Below are 21,300 nucleotides of genomic sequence, written 5' to 3'. Positions count from 1 at the left end.
AGGATCTGTGAAATCAAAGATTGAAAAGATGCAGTGGATACTTAGACGTACAACTAAAGAAATGAATTTTAAAATCTTTTTTTTAGTCAAGTTATAACAATTATTTGTTATTTTTAAGGACAAAAAGAAAACTAGAAAAGAACTGCCATCTCTTCTATACTCAACAGATTACTTAACGGATATATTTAATTTATAACAAAAATCAAAACTCGCGGAATGCTTACAAAATAACACTCAATCAGTACTGGTACGATCGGTAGAGGCATGTATTCAAGGACAAATCACGATGACTGCTGGTGTGGGTTTGATTCATCGAGCTTGTATTACGTACTATCGTAATATAAACTTCATGGTTCGATTCCAAGCTCTGCAACAATAGTACCTTTTTAATTTTTCTTCGAATAGCGCCATCTATTTTCCGAAAGTCAAACTATCGGCAAATGATCATTTTTTTCGGACGCATTTTTGACGACTTCAAAATCACCATTTTTATCACGTTATGTTTGAGATATTTTATGACATCCAAAAAACGTTTTTATTGACGACCGGCGACAACTTGGGCGAAGAAAAATTTATCCCAAAAGCTTCATATCTTGAGTGGTTCAAAACATTTCTCCTGGTTCTTGGTCCAAACCAGTTTTTTTTTTCTACTTTGGCCAAAAATATTTTCCTGATCTAAATCAGTTTTTTTCCCCAACTAGTAATTCCTCCCCCCTCTCCAATATGGTCCAGAAAATTCTAAAAGTTACCACCGAGAGTAGATGTTACCGAATTTTTTTTTTAATTTCCCTAAAGAAGGAGCGTTTTTTTAGAAAAATTATGCAAATGAATTCAGGTTACAAAGACCAAGGGGGTAGAAAGGAAAAAATGGAAAACAAACACACATTTTCACGAACCTTTATTTGGGTTCACATGACTAAAAGAAAATGGGCCGTCCAAAGGTCACCGTCTGAAATTTAGATTGACCGAATTCCGATCAAACACCAAAATAAATTATTTTTTGTCAAATACTAATATATTTAAAATAAATGCATATTTAAAATATTTTTTTTGGAAATGAAAGTGAATATAATCTTGTATAGATTGTGAGGTCCAGATAGTGGTACTGAAGAGCAGCCCAACTTTGGTGGGAAGCGATTGGTCCGTGAGATAGAGGGTCCCGGATGCTGCGTTGACAGTAATGGCGACAAGGTGGTAGTGGGTGATCTCGCCATTCTCGTCGTCTGCCCCCCCACAGCAGTGCTCACTCAGTCACTTGTGTGTGGAATAAACAAAATAAAAGCAGCCCCATTTAAAAAACAAACAAACTTCTCTCAGTAATGAACCATGGTTTGTAAAGAAGAGTTATTCTTATGGTTCAAATCACTGAAAGGATCGAAACGCATAGAAGTCATGTGCGGCCTACTTAACATGTGCTGTCCGCTGGAGCTTCGTTTCTGTGCGACATGCATGGAGGAATTGTGCAGCCGGGATTATTACTGCCTCCGCGACGAGGAAACCAAGGCGAATAACATTGGTGAGATTTCCAAAATCAAAAATATATGGGACGTCCACTCGCGTAGTAAACTGATCGTGGCGCTGAGCCTGCTGCGCTCGACGAACCTGCTATGCTCCAACGTTATCTACACGGTCCTTGCCGAGGAGATGAAGATCGAATCGCTGGCCTCGTCTGGTGTCTTAGCCGATACCAAGTGCGCCGAAGAGTTGGTCTTGTTGTTGACGATGGCACACCATCATCCGGCCTTCACTTTCGAGCAGCAGCTCTACCTCTCCGATCTGTGCACGGCCGTCGAGAACTACCTGCAGCAGGCGTCGTCATCGACGGAGGTTAGTGTAGTAGAAATCATTGATTAAATGATGGTCTAATTTGAGTTTTCTCATCGCGTACCGTTTCGTAGAGCGGTATTTGACGGTACCAAAAAAGAAATTGATAAATATACCATTTGCGTATGTGTGTGCGTGCGATTTATCTACCCACCCGTTTATAGTTTTGGTTGTGGGCGGCCGTTCCCACTGCCTGATATACAGCTGTAAATTCCATTGGGATGAGGTTCTCGGCTAATGTAGCATTTAAGTAACGCAATTTCTAAGAAATGACTTGTGCTGTTATTTTTTTTTTTGTGGTATTTTAAAATCTCAAGGTCATCACTAATTTTTTGTTAGTTGCAGGGCCGTGTCAGCGAGTTTCAGGGACTACCCTGGGCGTGGACATTTTCTGGGCTGTCTTGAGATCAATTTATGTATAAAGATCTCTTGTATATGTGTGTGGTCGGCTGAAGCTGGTTTTCTGTTGTTTCCAACTTCAAGGTGTAAATGCGAGTCGATCTCCCCGTTGAATAAATTCGCCACATGGAGCAACAGGCCTATAAGAGTACAAATATTCAATCATTACATTCCACCCATAGATGGCAGCACTGAAAATTCAAAACATGATGCTAAATAGGCACTTGACGAATGAATGCATAACTGTGTATTGATAAGAATCTTCAACAGGGATTGACAAATTGAGAAAAACTTGTTGCGCCAAGCAAATATTTCAGTAGCCGGGCGTATTTATTTTGCCTGAGCTAGCTATCACACATAATATAAGGCACAAATATCGTTATATAATTAAGTCATGGGTGCGCGTGTACACACACAAAATAGTATTTGACTTATTTTTTTTCATACTGTCATAGTTTTTGGTTCCCTCTATATCTGACAAGGGTAAATGCCAGATAGAAAACACTGCTCTACATTCACATTGGACTCCAATGTTGTTGGGTTTCATTAAAAAAAAAAGACATGTTTTATTAAGAACTTGTTTACATGTAACCTGCTTGGCAGAAATGGTGTTTGTTCATATATATTTCTAACCTTTCTTTCAAACCGAGCAACTCGGGTCTATCGCCATCTATGGACGATTTACTACCTAGTGAGCTGTGCTGGAAGTGTAACTGTGTGTGTACCTAACAGTCTGAGTGCTATGTAGTGCTGCCCTCTATATTTCAGAAGTAAAGTGAGTTATGTGTTATGATTGAATTATATTTGTATTGTTTGTGGGTCTTTCTCTCTTAAAGGGGAGATAGGCTCGCATTCATGCCTTGAAGTTGGGAACCACAGAAAACCAACTTTAACCGACCACCACTTTGGTGACCTATTTTTAACCTGTTTGTCTGATTCAAAGGAAAACAGCAGATTCCAAGTTGTTAAAAGAAATCTAGTTTTGAATATTTCTCCATAAAGTAGGCATAGCCCCCACTAGGGGTGGGCTGACAAGGCTCCAGCCCTGGGACCGGGACGATTTTCACCATTTTTTTGTTTTTTCACTCTGTAAATTCATCATAAAGGGAGCCTGCATAAGATTTTGGCCTGGGGAGCCCTGCTGCAGGATGTAGAGGCCATGAAAGTAAGTTAAGATTCTCTGAACTTGCTTGTATCATAAAAGTTCAAATTTTAAATTCTTTCAATTTTTGAAAATATGGGAAAAACTTGCCAACGCTAGTCTAAATGGTTGAGGTTTGAGGTGCATTGTGAATTAGCATCCACTTTGAAAAAGTTTCATCACAGTGAGCAGAATATCAAATATGCAGTGATCAAAACAGGCAACTTTTCTTGACAGCAGGTAAAGGGAAAGAAATAGATCCTATACAGAACTATAGATAATGATCCATCAATTGTGCTTTGCTTGATTGAAAAATCTCTTATAAGAAAATACTACTTCAGTCTTTGCAATCCTTTCTCCTAACCAGAACATGGCCCGCTGCTCTGTCTCAGTGAGTCCTTGTAATCCCAGGTTGGCCATGTTTTCTTAGAAAAGTATGGGAAATTAGGTTTCTAAGTGCAGTAAATCAGCAATTGTTGCCATAAGGTGCAAAAAGTTAGTAAAGCTGCCAATTGTTGCTCAAATTGTCTGTGTTGGGAAATGAACCCCTCCACTTGAAATCACAGTAGATTAAAACGAATTCTAGTTAAAAATATGGCAAATATGCGAGATATTACCTCACACATTTGTCAGATTAGATTTATATGTTATAATATTAATATTTATAGTCATAATTTTTTTTCAGTGAAGGATTAAAATTTCAAGTAGGCTTCGTTAAAAAATGCAGGACATTTTTATAAAAACAAATTCAGGACAGCAAAAAATACAGGAACGTCCAAGGAAAATGTACCATATTGTCACCATATGCAATCCCAAAAAATCCCCAAGGTTTTATTTTATTTGTATTACAGACTTTCTTCGGTGCAAAATATTTTATCACATGATAAACAACAGATTTTTCAAGTTTCAAATGCAAATCCATAGGTGCCAATTTCCATATGTTCATGAGCTCAGTGTTTGACATTTAATGGAGCCACATTGAAATATAAATGTTCCCCCATTCTTCTCTAATTTGTGTATAATGATCCAAGATTCTTTCTTTAAAATTTAATTTCACAAAAAGTTTTCCCTCTCATGTTTATGAAATAAATGATGAAAAATGAATCTTGCAGGTTGAGAGCAGCTCGAGTATAAGCAATCTTCTACCATCTGTGGCATTAATGTCTCCCGTTCTAATACAAGACTACAATGCTGCATCAGTATATCAACAGAGACTCAAGGAACCAGAATCTTCATATTCAACTCCAAGGAACCAAGACGGTTACAACAATCATGGTATTTTATTCACTTTATCAATTTTATCCTCCAGTCTGTGGTAAGAGTAGCATGGTTTTATTTCTTAAGATTTATGCTGCAATACAGGATATGTAATTTGAACAATACTGATGGAAGATGGGGGAAAGGAATGTTTCATTTAGTTTCATTTAGCAAACACACACAAAAAAAAAGCCGGTTAGGGGAGGGGGTCAAACACACATCTGTAAAATCATTTAGATTTAGTGAAAATGTCTTGAAATTGCTAGATTCAATTTGGCAAATTTTGGCTCTTGGCAAGGAATTGCATTTTATTTTCATACCACAGTAAAACTTGGTTCATTAAAATTTTGGATAAATTACATTTTTTTTATGAACTCCCCATGAGTTTTCTATCTAATTTAATGTTACAATTTCTCGTTTAATTTAATTTTTTTTTACTTGTTAGATAGTTTAAAGTTGGAGGAAAAATGTGATTTTTGTGAGCAAATTTAGTTTTAAAAATTCTAAAAGAAGTCAGACTTTGCTTTTTTCTCGACCAAGTTGTTAAACAACAAATCTTTAAAGACTAATAAAAGTTTTAAAATTAATTTTTTTCCTCTACATTTTCTTTGGTAAATTTAATGTCTATTTCAATGTATTGTTCAGTTGGAGTGCATCAAGAGTTTACCACTTGATCTTCATTATATCGTTCAACCTATGGATCAAGGTGTACCATTTAGAATCTGAATCCTCCTGTCATCATTAACCTTTAAACAGTTTTTTAAATTTTCCTGATCCATATTAGTAACTGCCACGTTAGAAATAAAAGCGTCTTAAGAACCTGAGCTATTTCGGGATGATCGAAATAAAGCAGATCAAGTTTGATGACATATCTCTGGATTGCCGCTGTAAAGGTTAAGAGTGTGTAAAGTATCAGAAAGTGAAATTGTAATGTGTTAATGAAAGTATATTTCCTGGATGGCATAAGAATGATAAGAATGTTCCCCTAAATCAGACTTTGCGTGTTGTCAAGGAATTCTGCAGTGATGTTTATTCCAGAGCAGTGGAATAATGTAGTAGCTAAGATCAATTATATATATATTATAATTACTAAAATTTGGGAAATTGTTTCGTAACTGATGTTAAAATTTTAATGATAATTATCTTATGATTAAGTTGCAATTTGTGGGCATTTTACAGATCCAGGATACATTAATTTGATAATTCAAACTTTTTTTTTGCAATGACTGTTCTTCAAATTAACCAAGTTCAACTGCATAACCCATATCTTTTTTACACCATTTTTATGAATATAAAATCATGAATACCTCAGAATTACAAAAAAGCTTCTATTGTGCTTGCATTGGGTGTTACTCAATTCAGAATTGTTATTGTTCCATGCCTATTCACAGTTCAACCATGGTGGTGATATTTCAATATAGCGTAGTTGAAAGCACATATCTGGGGCTCTAACTAGGATTTTTGTAAGGGGATATACTCAATTTTGATTTCTTAACAGTGGTTTTTGTTCCTATACTTAAAATTTGCCACTCAGGGCAACAGGATTTGTTAATATATATCAGTCAATATATATATATATATATCCAATATTTACGTTTTGAAAAATATGATATTTTCATCTTTAAATGAATTTTTGAATCAGAAATTATTTAGTTCATCTGTAAATAGATAGATGAACAGATGTTTCAAAATTAAAACTATTCAGTCGAGAATGGTCTAATATTGGTTGGGTTGCTGCATTTTGGTTATACTTGACATCTATATTTTTTCCTCCTAAAGTGATCCACTTCTCTGGGGGTTTAGTTCGGCTTGGATTGGAATATGCCATCAAGTTTTGGAGACCCTACTCACTGAGGGACATTTTTTGGCTTGGGTCGAGTGGGTACAGAGAAGAGCCATGCATGCTCTTGATGGCACGCGAGGCTTAAGCTATGAAGAGAAACTGGATTTTTTGAAAGTGTTTATATTGGAAGAGCGCAAATGTCGGGGGGATGTGATTGAAGTGTTTTTAAAATTTGCAAAGAGATGTATTACTAACTCGGGGTCAATTTTATCCATCATCAATCAACTGCTTCAACAACGGCACACCAGTTGGTAAGATCAATTGGTAAAGGACAATTCTAGGTTGTGATGTCATCGGTCTAGATCAGTTTCCCAACCTTTTTTGTCCTATCGCCCCCTTCAGAAATTTTTTTCTCCCATTGCCCCCCAAAGCAATCTAACTCATAGGATCCTATGTTATACCCATAACGTCTACCCCCCCCCCCCCACCCGGAACTTTCCATCTCCCCCAAGGGGGCGTTAACACCCACGTTGGAAATCACTGGTCTAGGTAGTGAATATATATAGGAATGTCTTACTCCTCCAGGGTCATTAATTCTAGCACAATTGACACATTTAAAAAGAAATACAATAAACATATTGGGATAAATCGGGAAGCTATCTATACTTAGATGAGACAACCATAATTTTTTATGGGCAGTATATTTATATTTTATCATAATTATTGGTTTTTTTTATTGCTCTTATTGGGTTGCTGTATTTTTGACATATAGTTTAGATATTCGGCTATCATATTTTTAATGACATCTTTTTTTTAAGCCACCTTGTTGGCAATTTACCTGTTGTGGCCTTTGTATTTGTATATTTTTAGTCGAGAATGGTCTGAAATTTTCAGTTCAGAAAAAATATATTTTTAAAATATTTACAAACCCTGCTCTCTATATCTAATTAAATGGGGGGGGGGGATTTTATCTTATTAATAAAAAATTGAATTTAGAAATCCTGATATCAAGTTTAAAATGTTATAAGTTTTGGTTTATACCATGCCTGAAAAAAAATAGCTTGACTATTCTATTGAAAATATAGATCACAATTTTCATGCTGAATGTGAAAAATTATTTTAAAACATTGCATATTGACAAATATCGGGTGATGGTTTATAGGCTAAAGGATATGTTGTAAGTATTCTTTTATATCGTGCCTGAAAATGTTCATAATCAGCAATTGGTTACTACTATATTGAAAATATTGGACACATATAGGAAGTATTGGATTTTTGTTACTTATACAAAAATACAAAGATGTGTACATATACAAACACTATTGACCTCAAGGGACGTGAATGTCCTTCCAGCAGGTCTATAAGGGTTATACTCTTAGTGATGTTGGTTCAGCAATATCCTTATTATTGTAGTTTGTAATGGTGGTTTATTGTTTTATAAAGTATATGTATATTTTTTTCAATAGTTTTAAAAATATATTAAACTCTGCATGGCAGTTGTCCAGTCCTCCACAGGTTCATACATTTTGCATAATTGAAACAATTATGATATAATAACACACAAACTATTAATATTGCACACGCAAATTCATTGATGGCTACTTAATTCTTAGTGTTTTAAAGCCAAAAAACTGTTGTTCAAGTTTTTGTATAAGGAATTTCTCCTATGTGTCTTGGTTAGTGTCCCATTGAAAAAAACAATTGCTTTTATGTACAGTACTTATGAAAGAAAACAGATTTTAATTTTTTTTAATTTGTATAAAATTTATAATATAAATTGTTTTCCCCTTTCATTTTGCAGCCAATATAACGAGTATAAAAGGGAAAGCACCACACAAGAAAATGGCCTACAGAATAAGGGTAAATTTTTTAGAAAATTTTTGCATGCTAAATAATTTTTTGCTCGTACTCTTGTACAGTAGAACTCACTCATAACAAACACGGATATTACAAATGTTTGCCTATAACACATTTTTTTGTATTGCTTATCAATGTTATTTTGATTACTTATAACAAACACCTATTTCAACAAAGTACGTTCATAACTAATTTTTTGGCTGATTTTCGAACATGGAATTTTCTTTGTAATCTTATCTAAATCTTATCTGTAAATTTACATTTCTGCAACTGATAATGTCACCTTTCTTTCTCTAAAAGACATTCTAGAAAGGATTTTACAGTACCCAAAATAGCCCATTTTGCTTCTTTTTTATAATTTTCTCTGTTAAATCTTATTTTGTTTGCAGAAAACCTCATTAGGAAGAAAGGGTTGGGATTTATTCCCAAGAATCTACTCCAAACCACCGTTATTGCACATTGCCATTCTCAAGCTAGATTCAGACATAGGTTGTGGTGGTTTCATCATGTGCAAATTAATTTTCAGAATGTCCAAAATTTCAAAAAGGCTACTCACATTACTTTAAAAATTGTAGCTATACAGTTGGTTGAAAGCTAAAATGTTTTTATGCTAAAAGAAAAGGCATTACATTTTGTATGCTTATTTGGCCAAAATGATCATAAAACACAAAATATCAAGGGAAAGACAAATTTTTGTTGCTGTATTCAATCATGCAGAATTTTAATTAAATTTTTAATCTTTATTAAAATATATTATTTAAATCTGATTTTAAGAATGTGCTCAGATTACTGAAAAATATATATCGCATGTAAAAAGTTTTATTTTACCTAAACGTACAATTTTCGAAACCAGTACAGATATAACAAAGTTTGCGTATAATGAATGGCTTTGCTGTTTTTTCTGACTTCGTTATAAGTGGGGTTTGGCTGTATTTTCATTCTCTTCATTTTCTTGTGATTTTTTTAAAATTATCTAAGGAACAATATGACATAAATTTTTTTTTTTTCAGACACCGTAATTGCAATGCAATATCAATATTTTTCATGCAAAAAGAAAGAAAACTATAAATACTATCATATGTAACAATTGTTGTTCAAAATACATGTAATCAAAATACATATATCTGCTTAATATGTGTCAAATTAAAAATGTTTAAATTTTCTTCCCGATTTCTTTCAAGGTTTCACTGGGAGTAAATAAAATAATTGATGTGTTTAAGACCCCATATGAAATAGCTGTCTTCCATCAAAAAGTGAGATTTTCAGACGTATAGGTGTATAATATGCTTTAAATTTATAAAGCTTTGTAAATTTATGTTTCTTATTTCATTAACGTGTATTTTGAAATTTTGTTCATCGTTGTCTCAAAAATGAAACTTTTTCATTTCTTTTTAACTGCAATTCTCTTATTTACTAATTTCATTTTTACACAGTTGCTACAGTCATTCCCTCAAGATAAATATTCTCCTAATAAAGAGAAGTATATTCCTCACCTTCCACGTGAGTACATATGTCATTCTTTTAATTTTCATGCATAGACATACAGTCAAACCTTATTATTGTGAAATACCAATTTCACAAAACATGTATTTGGCCTTGTCAAAGTGAAAATATAAAATTAAAGTTTTATTGGATAACATGAAATTTGTCCTGGTCTTTTGGGTTTCTCAAATACAAGGTTTGACTCTGATAAAAAAAAATCAAACAAATTGATTATGGTCAATTATTCATTTCATTCTCATTGATTTTTTTTTTCTATTTTCATAGCACTTATAAATTCCTGCGGCAAACAAGATTCATTAAATGAGAGTCTCATAGGAAGCCTTTCAGAGTATATTTGGTAGGTATTAAATTTATTTTTCAAGCTTCAGGTTTTAAAAAATAAAATTCTAGAGCTTGAAACTTTTTCATTTCCTTTTTAACTGCAATTATTATTTACTAATTTTCTTAACATTATATAGGCAGCTGAACTCTCATTTACCCAGCCACATTATGCAAAGTGATAATGTGATCAACTTTTTCTTACCTCCTGGCCATGTTCGTTCTATTGTGGCAAGAAACAATCGTAATGAAAATTTACCACCCGAGGAGTCTAAGAGTCCTAGATTACGGTCGCTCACAATCTATAATTCTCACATATCAGAATCATCGCCAGCTAAAAGACTGGAAAATCGTCAAAGAATATCGTCCCAAATGGCCAATCCTGCTGGTCAACAATTTGCAAAGAAGACCATGGAAAATGGGTACGTGAATTTTTCTACTTTCATCAGCCTAACATTTGCATGATAGTTATGATTTTAATTTCAATGCATCAGTATTTATGTTAGTGATTTTTTTTTTTTGGAATGTATTACTATTGTGATAAAATTTATAGTATAAACACGTAATATTGAGTGCCAAAATGATAAAGCAGGTGATATTAAGTTTAATTGAAATATCTCACACACACACAGTTTAGTAGAACTTTGATAGAAAATATGTAAATTTGATGTTAGGTAAAAAGCAAATATTTTTCTTGAAAAAAACCTTCCATTAAATGTCGATTTCAAGGCAATTCCAGTGTTTTCAATTACTCTGTGGGATGTTGTTTCAATTTGTCTAACTTTATATCAAACAAAATTCAAAAATGAAATTAATCCTTTCACTAATGACGGTAATCTGAAGTACTACTAATTTTTAAACTCTGTGACATCCCTTATATACATTGCTGGGTGTTGGTATTTTGAAGTATAAAGTCTGTATAGTTACTTTACAATTACCAGATGACAACGCAAGTGTGGGACAACGGAATTCTAATAATTAGCATATTTAAAAAACTAGATGTTTCACCCCTGTAAAAGGGTTTACTGCATTACACAAAAATTTGATGCAATAAAAAACTGCTTTCGCAAAATGGGTTCCCTTACAAATATATAAATCAAATTATGTATTATAGGTAATAAAATAAATATTCATTATTATTCAACATACAGTAAAACCTCGATAAGTCGTGACCTCAAGTTATCGAAAAATTTTGACGGCTTAAGCGGAGTGCCGTCACTTTAAATGTGCATTATTGTAAAACTTTATAAAATTTAAATATACAGTTAAACCTCCGTTTTAGGGAATAAAATAAGGCACAAAACTATTTTAAGTCCTCCATTACATGATCTGTCACCTTCAAATATGAATTAATCTACCTTTGAATAAGGGGACACTTCTTGAAAGGTTGCACTGCATAGCATTGTATTAAAGAATAACTTGGACATTGTATTAAAGAATACTTGCAACAGTAATAAATTTTTTTTCAGATCACAAAAAAAAAAACTTTTACCTTTTCGAATTTTACTTTTCTTGTATGTATACAGGTGCATTTATGGTTTTTTCCAGGAATTTTCTAATTTAGACTGAACAGAGCAGCTATTAAAACAAATGACTTCTTTCTCTAACACATTTAGTGCTTTGAATTCTTCATCGGTTGTTCCTTGAACAGATGTAAGGTAATCTCGAACAGTCTCTAAAGCTTCAAGAACTTCTGTTTTTTTAGGTGGCAAACGAATTTCCTCTATGTCACTTTCGTCACTTGAACTGTTATGTTGTTTTTCCTCTGACAGTTCCGCACATAACGCTTTCACTGTCGCTTCTGAACATATTGCAAGGTTGCTATCAACGTCCATATAATCAATGATATCGGGAGTATTTGAGTTTTGAAGATTTATGTCATCCAATGAATTGGGAAAAGTATCAGAATCAGGGTCTTCATTTTCAACCACACTTTGCTGATCATTACTCACAAACCCTGCGTGTTTAAACACATTTTTCACTGTTTTCTGTGTTATTAAATTCCAACTTTTGTGGGTATACTTAATTGCATCTAAAACAGACACTTCAAACTTTTCATTTTCTTCAACAGCTTTAAGTAAATCTTTAATAAGCAATTTTTTATGACCTCGTTTGAATTCTCGAATTACTCCTTGATCGAGGGGCTGGAGAAGTGCGGTAACATTTGGGGGTAAAAATATCATTTCGATGGCTTTCAAATTTTCAATACGAGTGTGAGCCGGGCATCTATCTACTATGATAGCGACTTCCCTTCTTTGATTTGAAAATTGCTTATCCAATTTACGAATTTGCTGTTCCCAAATTATTGATGACATCCAAGCATTTGAATTGCTATCATAATCCACTGGGAGGGATTTAATGTTCTTGAAGCACCAAGGTTTCCTGCTTTTTCCAATCACCAGAGGCTTTAGCTTTTCAGTTCCATCCATATTCGCACCAAGCAAAATTGTCACACGTTGTTTACTTAGTTTACTGGCAGTACACTTTTCTCCCTTAAATGCTAAAGTCTTATCAGGCAAAAGACGATAAAATAGTCCAGTTTCATCCATCTGATTCAGAATAACGTGCTAAAATGTCCTTGAGGATGTGATTTTTCCAGTGTTCTACCACACTGACATTAACATATGCTGCTTCCCCGTTCACTTTCTTAAAGGAAAGACTATGTCTCTTCTTGAAGCGTTGAATCCACCATTACTGGCATTGAAACCTTCATCAAGTTCCTTTGCAATTTCTAGGGCTTTTTCTCTCAGAATAACAGCGGAAATTGGGACATTTTCTGATCTAATGAATTTCAACCATCTGAGAAGGACTTCTTCGACAACTTCAAATTTTAATTTTCGCAATCGTTTCCTTGGGTCCATGCAATCACTTGCCTCTATACTTCCTTTGGACGATAAGATATTGTTCAACATGGTCCGCGTAATACCGTGTTCCTTGGCAAAAGCAAACTTCGAAACATTAGATTTTTCAAAAAGAGCAACCAAATCCTTTTTCTCCTTTAAACATAAAGATGAGAGTTTCCGCTTTTGAGACATCATTAATGTGAAAACGTTTGTAAGACAGTTTAGAAGTAGCAATTTACTTACATCACGTATATAGCATTCACTGACAAGAACCAGAATTTTTGGAGCTCATGTCATCATAGGGTATGTCTTGACAACTGAAAGAAGACACTTTCTTTTTTCTCGTCAAAACTGCCGTCCGCGTGCAGTCATTCAACAATGCAAGAATGTCTTCTGTTTTTTCTCTTCAACTTCGGAGAATCTATGGCAGGCTCAGGCTCATGGGGGGGGGGGGGCAATGGATGTGTTGCATCAGAACCCCAATCCCATTTAGTGGCTATTCAGTGGACCACCATATAAGTAAGAAGTGAAACCAGTTGACCCCACCCCTAGCAGCTTGATGACTGATTTTGTAGTAAAAGTTTTGTTTCCAGCTCCCTCAATCGTGGGTGGGGGGGGGGGGTCGATGTTCTGGACACTTTAAGAAAAAAGAGGTTGGAAACCATAAATCTCTTCCCATTTGGAAGTTCTCTTTTTTATTGGAACTATAGAAACCATCTTTTTCTCTTTCTCAAGCTTTCCCACAGTGACGAGTTAACCGAAATTAGCGACGAGTAAACGAGGGTTTTATAACATTGTTATCTATGAAAACTAAACTTGGACGAAGAAAACTGAAGACTTAACCGGAGTGACGACTTATTAGGGTTACGAGTTAACAAGGTTTTACTGTATTTGAATTTGTATTTTTTTTTTTTTTTTTTTTTAATTTATTGTAAGTGTATAGTACTGGCGAATTTTTCAAGTAAACCAGATTAATTAATTTGTTTCATACTGAATAATTTTTTGAAAACAATTTTTTTTGTTTTTGGGCTTTAATTAGAATTAAAATGAAATAGCCAAAAAATTTACATGATAATTTTTATTTTTTCATAATGTGGTAGTGAAAGAGTTACTCATAACATTTTATTCATGACAATAATTCTGAGCTTCATCAAACTTTTAGACCCAAAGCCGTATTGCATAGCTTTATACAGATTATTTTGATAGGCCTATAGTTTTATTCAGCATAATTCATTTTAACATTTCTTGGCCAGTGATCCCCCCCGCTCTCTCCCTTGAATCAAATATTTGATTTTTTAATGTACACACTTTATTTTATTCCAAGCAGCACAGATGCTCAGTCTCCAGTTGTCAATTCTCCAATGGCAACTCCATATGTGTCACCACCAAATTCTCAGACCAATTCCAGGTCTGTATCTCCTTGGGTTCACAGGATTAACGAGCGCTCCAGTGGGCTTTTCACTTCTGAAAATTATGCTTTTGAGAAGCTGCTTGCAAAAGAACATCTTCATGAATATTGGGATCTTCTCAAACATTACAGGTTAGAAGAGGTAAGATGGTTCTCTTTTGTTTTTATTTTAGAAATTTGTTCTTTGCATTAGTGCATGGTTCCTTAACCTTTTGTGTTCCGCTGACCCTTTGTGCTAATTAGATGAAGGCCATGGACCCCTTTTTAGAATAATATTCACCATAATATACTAATGCAAAAACAGCAAATTAAATGTTTTCTCGTTCAAGCTCACAGACCCCTTGAAACCTCTCTCTGAGGACTCCTGGTTAAGAACCACTGCATTTTATGACATTTCATTTCTTGTGTCTGTAGTATTTTCAAATTCTTAAATGAAAAAAATAATCTTAAAGTTATTTTTCAGCTTGCAGCTTACAATTATTCATGATAATGTATAAGATTTTGTGATAAGTAAAAATAGCTCATATACCTATTCACAATGGCCGAAGTGGCCCCAATTTTTCTCAATTCATTCTCTTCATTTTGTTTTCATTCTCTTTATTTTTGAGGTCTTCATTTTGTGGTTCTTTTTTTTTAAGTTTTGTTAAATTAAAGGTATAGAGAGAAAAATATGCTAGCTAAAAGTGACAGAAATGAAACATCATCTAAACAAAATACATTACACTCTGTGCAATCCGGCCATGTGCTAATCTGTCGCGTCCAGTGTTTTTTTTGGCAGGTTTGTTATGAGTATGAAACGGCAAAACGTTACTATGTCTGTGCACCATACTCTTTATACTATTTAAATAGAGTTTTTCAACTCCAGCGATTTCGGTAATCCGACAGAACCTAAACCAATATATGCCAGATTAGTGAGAGCCGTACATTCGATTTTTTTGTCCAATAGGAGATTTTTCACACACACTTCAATAAATCACAAGGAAATAGACAATTTTAGGAAAAAACTAACTTTTTCAAAAATAAAAAAAAATGCCATTTATAAACCTTAGTCGTATTCATTTTTATCAAACTTGATAAATTTTTATCAAACAGGCAAGTTTGGTTTTAGGGGCCCTTTCTTGATTTCCCACCTTCTAGTTTGATATTTTATGCTGCATTCATATTTTAAATGGCTTCTCTATGATAATAAATGGATAGCTTTACATTATTATTTTTACTGAACCTGAAACACATTCTACCATCAAAATTGTCATGTTCTATCAACACTTAACAAGGATTAACGTGAAAAATGAGTTTCAGATTAATGTAATTTATCGTATAGGAGGATCTTTCTTAAAGTTAGTTATAAATTGTTTTGTTATAATGTCATCAAAGTATTATTTTATTTAACATGATTTTTGATTGTAAGGAGCCATAAGCCCTTTTTACATGTGTAATATGTAAACAATGCTTTTGATTACATATGTAATATTGCAGTAGCGTTGGGAGTTCTAGCACCCACTTGATGACTTTTTTTCCCTCATAAGGAAAGAAATAGAGCATGAATTGGTGAAAATTTTTGAAGCATGTTTTAACCCCGCCTTTTCCATTTCCCATGTAAACAGGACATGTAATTTTAATCCCCCAAAATTGAAATTTCTGCATGTTTTATCTGTGTATAATCAATGGAATAAAAAAAATGTTACACACAAATGCATTCAGTTTTGTAGAAAGCTGTGTAAAAATTTGTAAAATTTTAATGGTGTAATGTGAAAAAATGTTTTCAGTTCTTGTATTGTTTTGTTTCATTGGTTTTCAGTCTGTTTAAATCCTGTGTATTATCTTTTAGCTTCAAGCCATGACTTTGGAAGAATTAGAGTCCACTGGGATTCCAAAGGATACCACTTCAAAAATTAAGAGAATCGTTGATAGCATAAGGTATGGTGTTGTCTGTATTTTAGCTAAATTAGGTTGGAATTTAGTTGCTACATTTTGTAATTTTTTTTTTTCAAATTGCTTTAATTCATTGTTATTTTTAGATCATTTCTGCCTCCTAACGGTTTGAATAATCAGGTCATATCCAGAAGTTCGACTAGTCTTATACAAGGGACCATAAAAACTGGTATGCCTGCACATAATATGAGCAACGACAGCTCACCTGTATGTTCTGAATATTCGAGTCCTCCTCAGAGTCCTTCCCCAAGTGAAATATGCAACCAAAATAGTTCCAATAGTTCCAGCTCTGAAGATACATCAGGTGAAAAGAGTAAGTCAATGAATTTAGTTTTCTTGATTTTGTGATTCGCTGGCAAAAAATACTCGGGAAAATAATCCTTATATATAATGTATAATCGATTAAACATCGTATTACTGTGATTTCTGATAAATGATCCATCGAGATGTATAAGCTACATCCAGAAAAATGACCGGTGAAAGAACTTTTGTATAGAAACTCTGCAGCTTCACATAAGCAACACATAATTTTCATTCAAGAACTTAAAAAAATATATAACTTGAACCGAACTGAATGAATGCCAGAACTTTGTTACTGGACTTATCCCATTGCTGTGGTCTCTTCGTGCCCAGCTTCATGAGTCCGAAACACTTGATTTCAAGTTAAAAGGAAAAAAAAAATTTAACAAACATACAAAATTCTTACAGTATATTTTCCCTGGACAATTGGTTACTGTCATGATTAACAGATTCTGTGGTGATAAAAGACAAGATGGAGTTGGGAGTTGTAGAAAAGTTCTGGGGTTTTGTTAAGGAGAATGAATGTACATAATTAGAATGGAGTTATATTTGAATAGAACTGAATTTTGTTGTTTAACTTTATCCTTAAATTTTTTGAGAATTTTCTAATATAACTTGTTAAGTATTAGACATTATCTTTGAGGAATTTTTTTAAAATGTAGGGAAAATCCTCTTTATACGATACTTACATATACACAAGCGCCAATGCTTCTGATTTACGCGGGAAGCCTTCTGATTTTTTAACCTTATTAAATTCTTCTGGTCAAAAACCAGATTCCTCCAATCTTTCATCTCTTCATACAAAATTCCTAAAAATCATTAATTGTGCTTTACTCAGGATGAATGAAATAGATGTTTGTCTTAGGGAGAAAAAGAAGTTGATTCTTAGATTTTTTTGTATTGATGAAGCTTCAAACTGTAAATTGCTTGTATTTCACGTTCAATAAAAAATTGAAAAGACTGAAAAATTCTTAAAGCAAATTACTCTTTCAGTCCTTGCGATGCCAGGCTAACTATGTTTTCTCAGGAAAAATGTAGAATTAGGATTTCTCGCACGTACAGGAAAATAGCAATTTTTAAATATGACGCCAAAAGTAAGCAAAGTTGCTAATTATTGATAAAATCACCAATGGTGGTAAATGAAGTGCTCCTGAAAATAACAATGGAAAAAGAAGTTTAATGTTTCTTTTATAAATTTAGCAACATAATTTTAATCCTTGATTTCAGTGATTGATAAAAAATTCAAAATTACAGGAAAAAGCGGGACATTTCTATAAAAAAATAATAATTGAGGCTGGCAAAAAATATGGAACATCTTTTGAAAATGGCTCATGTGGTTATCCTATTATGCAATCCAAAAAAAAAAAAAAAACTAGTTTTCCCCCTTTTATTTGTGTTACATGTTTTTTGTGGTGGGAAATACTTTGTTACGTGATAAACTACAGATTTTTCAAGTCTGGGAATTGGCACCTATGTATACAACTATATTACTTTCAGGTCCTAATGCACTTTCATAGTGTTGATATATTTTATTTTTATGACTACTTTATAATGATGCGATTCTTCCATCCTTCAATATTGTTATATGGACATTTCACGGTGTAAGGAAATTTTATAAAAATTATTTAGAATCCCTCACAAGTTGGAATAAAAGTTTTTGAGTGGGCCACAGCTTCAAATTAGCCACAGGAGCTGATTATCAACTTTTAAAGTTAATCTTAACCCAAGATTAATTATGGGAAATTTTGGTAATTGATTCTCTGGTGATTAAATTACTGGAGTATTTTTTTGTTTAAACCATCACATTTTTCTAAGTTCAAATAGTTTGATTTATTTTAAAAGTGCATATAAGCTCTTTTCTTATTAAAACAATCAAGAATTACACTAATCATAGCAAATATTTAGTGTCAACTGATGTCCATGATGCCTCTTAATATAATTATTTCTTTGTAGCGATTTTTTTCCGTGGCTCACAGGATAATGTATCAAAGTTTCACTGTATAAAGTTAATATTTGATGCTCGATGCATTATGCAGCTTTTGTTTGGGAAAGGAGTGAAAATAGTTGCATAAATTGTATGTTTATGTCAATAGCAAGAAAGTTTGATTGTTTTTTTCCCATCTTTCCAAGGTACACCCTGTAAAAACAGAGGTGATATCTCTGATAATTCACCTCAAGAAAGTTTGTCAAAGAAGTTGGAGGACAACTTTCTCTATCCAAAGAACAGCAGAGAAGTAGTTGGCTGTCGTCAATCAGTTGTATCTGTACCTGTTGGCTATGGATCTGTTCAGTTACCAGTGCAAGCCCATAAGCCATCGTTTTTGCCGATTCAGTGCCGTACAAATGCTGGATTGCACATAAGCTCAACAGGAGTGATTTATGATAGCCAGTTTTCAAGGGTTCCATTGCCAAGTGCACTTACATTTCTTCCTCATATGCCATCTTCACAGCAGCGTTCGCATGCTGGTACCCCAGAACGTGTTCTTTCATCATCGACTGGTTTGCCAATCACCACTTTGTGCCCATTCCCCGTTGTGACTTCATCGTGTGCTACAGCTCCCAGTGCCACTTGCAGTTTCGCTTCGAACAAGAATGGTAATGTGACTGTGGTTACGAATTGTGTCGCGACTGGGAATAACGGCATCGGTCGGCAAATGCAAAAAGCCGTCCAGCCATCTCATGATAGTGAGTCATTGCCAAAAACCCCTCTTCATCCTCAGCCAACTGAGAACATTTATACTCATAATTCTGGCTACATATTAGCTCCATCCGATGGATCTGGTAGATCAAACTCTGTTTCAACAACTTCTTGTTTGTGTGCTTCGAGTGCTCCACGACCATCCCCAGCTCCTTCTCCATCACTCTCTCCTGCTTCAACTCCTCAGCAAGGTGCTGTTCCAGTGTCGTTGCCTTACATCGGATTGCCATATGTGTTCCACCACTCAATTCCTTTCATCCAGACTCATACAGGAGGTCCAGCTAACGGCTTCATGCAGCCCACTGCTTTGCCTGCTGCTGGGCACAGTTTTACATATGCCTTACCAAACGGAGTGTCTGCTATTGCACCTGAGATATTATACGGTCAGGCATTTGCAGCACAATCTCTATCTCAGGGTACCCCAACCTTAATAGCTCCATCAGTGTCGCAGTGCTATGGAGGGTACCCTGTAGCTGTAACAGCCAGCAGCATCGGTGCAGCTCATTTTGTCAAAGTCCCAACTTGTTATAATTGCGGAAAAATTGGACACAGAGGAATCGAATGCAAGGAACAAGGTATAGACGAAATTTGCAAGACAGGTGGGTTGTTAAAACTTTCTTCAAATTAATGAGTTAATATCAACTTTATCTAAAATATTTACTAACTTTTCTAATTTGAGTAATTTTTGAGAAATTTACTTTTTTTTTTTTCCTTCAGGTAAGTTCCACTTGAACTATGCTGCTGCAGCAGCTGCCGCCGCAGCCGCTTCAAACAAACCAGTTGAAAGCAACGAATGAAAAATGTTTTTCTTTTTTAAAAATATTTTTAATCCAAATCACTTAGCTGGGCCTGTTTTAAATTATAGGCCATGGGATCTGTGAGTCCCCCCCCCCCCCCCCCCCGAACTAGCGCTCATTAACCTTTTTTTTTTTTTTTTTTGCTCACTTAAGTTATTGATATTATTTGCTGTGTCTTTATACCAGTTTTTTTTGTGTGTGCGTGTTGTTTTTTTAATTCTGTGTTGGTTGATCCTCTATTAGCACCAGTTCATTCAATGATTTATACAATGATTATCATTGATAAATGTTAGCAAGTGCCATTTTGCCAAAAAAAAAAGAAAAATAATAAAAGTATATATATATATAAATTAAATATATGTGAGTGTGGAAGACAAAGAAGAGAGAGGGGAGGAAATGCTGCCTTCAGACATTGTTGTACAGTTGGATTGATGCTCTTAAATTATGTGTGAAAAAAAAATATGTGTATAATCCATGTATCTAGTCGATCAATCATGTAAAATTTGTGGCTATTATGAAATTTAAAAAGAAAAATGTCTATATTTAAATGTAAAGTGTTTTACCTGTGTAAATAAAATATAAATATATGGAAAAAATATATAATATAAAGTGTTATTTATGCTTCTGTGAGTGTATATGTGTGATTATTATTTTTTTTTGTCATACATATATCTAAATGTCATCACAAATCTGCTTATTTTATAATGATGTGAGCAGTTTGTATATTGTGGTTTGTTTCGTTATGAAGTTTTAAATGACTATACATTTTTTTGTGTGTGTGCGTGTTATAGTGAAGAAAAGTAACAGATTATATATGAGTGGATTGAATGCCTGATGTATACTATTCCCTCATGCATCTCGATTAAATATCACACTGTTCGATGCACTTAATATATGCCTGTTGGAGAAAAATGTGACTTGACTTGAGTACTTACTTAAAAAGCTTATGTTTTAACTTCTCTGCATATCTCATGTATCGAAGGCTGTTTTGTTATTTCATCACGCTGTCTATTTGTGTGAATTGTGTGAGTTTAAATTTTTTTTTTGTATTTGATAACAGATATTTGAAAAGTAGTAGTTCTCTGATGCAAAACACAACCTTGACCAATGCAAAAGTTAATTATAAATTATGCATCGGACACAGATTGAATTTGTGAATGTTAGGAAATTTTTTAGCAATTGTTTTTATGAAAAATGACTTAAGTTATAAATTATGTATTATCAGGATTTTAGCGATTCA

General features: G+C 33.8%; 1 protein-coding gene across 1 annotated transcript; it reads left to right on the top strand.

Moving 5' to 3' along the window:
* The first annotated feature begins 1,168 nt into the window (after positions 1-1,168).
* Positions 1,169-20,369, top strand: LOC149074870 (uncharacterized). Its single transcript, XM_089245803.1, has 12 exons — positions 1,169-1,827; positions 4,477-4,639; positions 8,206-8,264; positions 9,443-9,514; positions 9,695-9,761; positions 10,029-10,101; positions 10,223-10,504; positions 14,253-14,475; positions 16,162-16,250; positions 16,352-16,578; positions 18,696-19,862; positions 19,981-20,369. Exons 1-12 carry the CDS (start codon positions 1,327-1,329, stop codon positions 20,058-20,060), a joined length of 3,003 nt encoding a protein of 1,000 aa, XP_089101929.1. The 5' UTR covers positions 1,169-1,326; the 3' UTR covers positions 20,061-20,369.
* Positions 20,370-21,300: the final 931 nt, after the last annotated feature.

This window comes from Pholcus phalangioides, unplaced genomic scaffold, assembly GCF_987345545.1.
Source record: "Pholcus phalangioides strain wild (caught in Gottingen) unplaced genomic scaffold, Ppha-v1.0 ptg000016l_1, whole genome shotgun sequence".
In the NCBI taxonomy this organism is placed as follows: Eukaryota; Metazoa; Arthropoda; class Arachnida; order Araneae; family Pholcidae; genus Pholcus; species Pholcus phalangioides.
The sequence above is the reverse complement of the archived record's forward strand: the minus strand, read 5'-3'. Positions and strand labels throughout refer to the sequence as shown.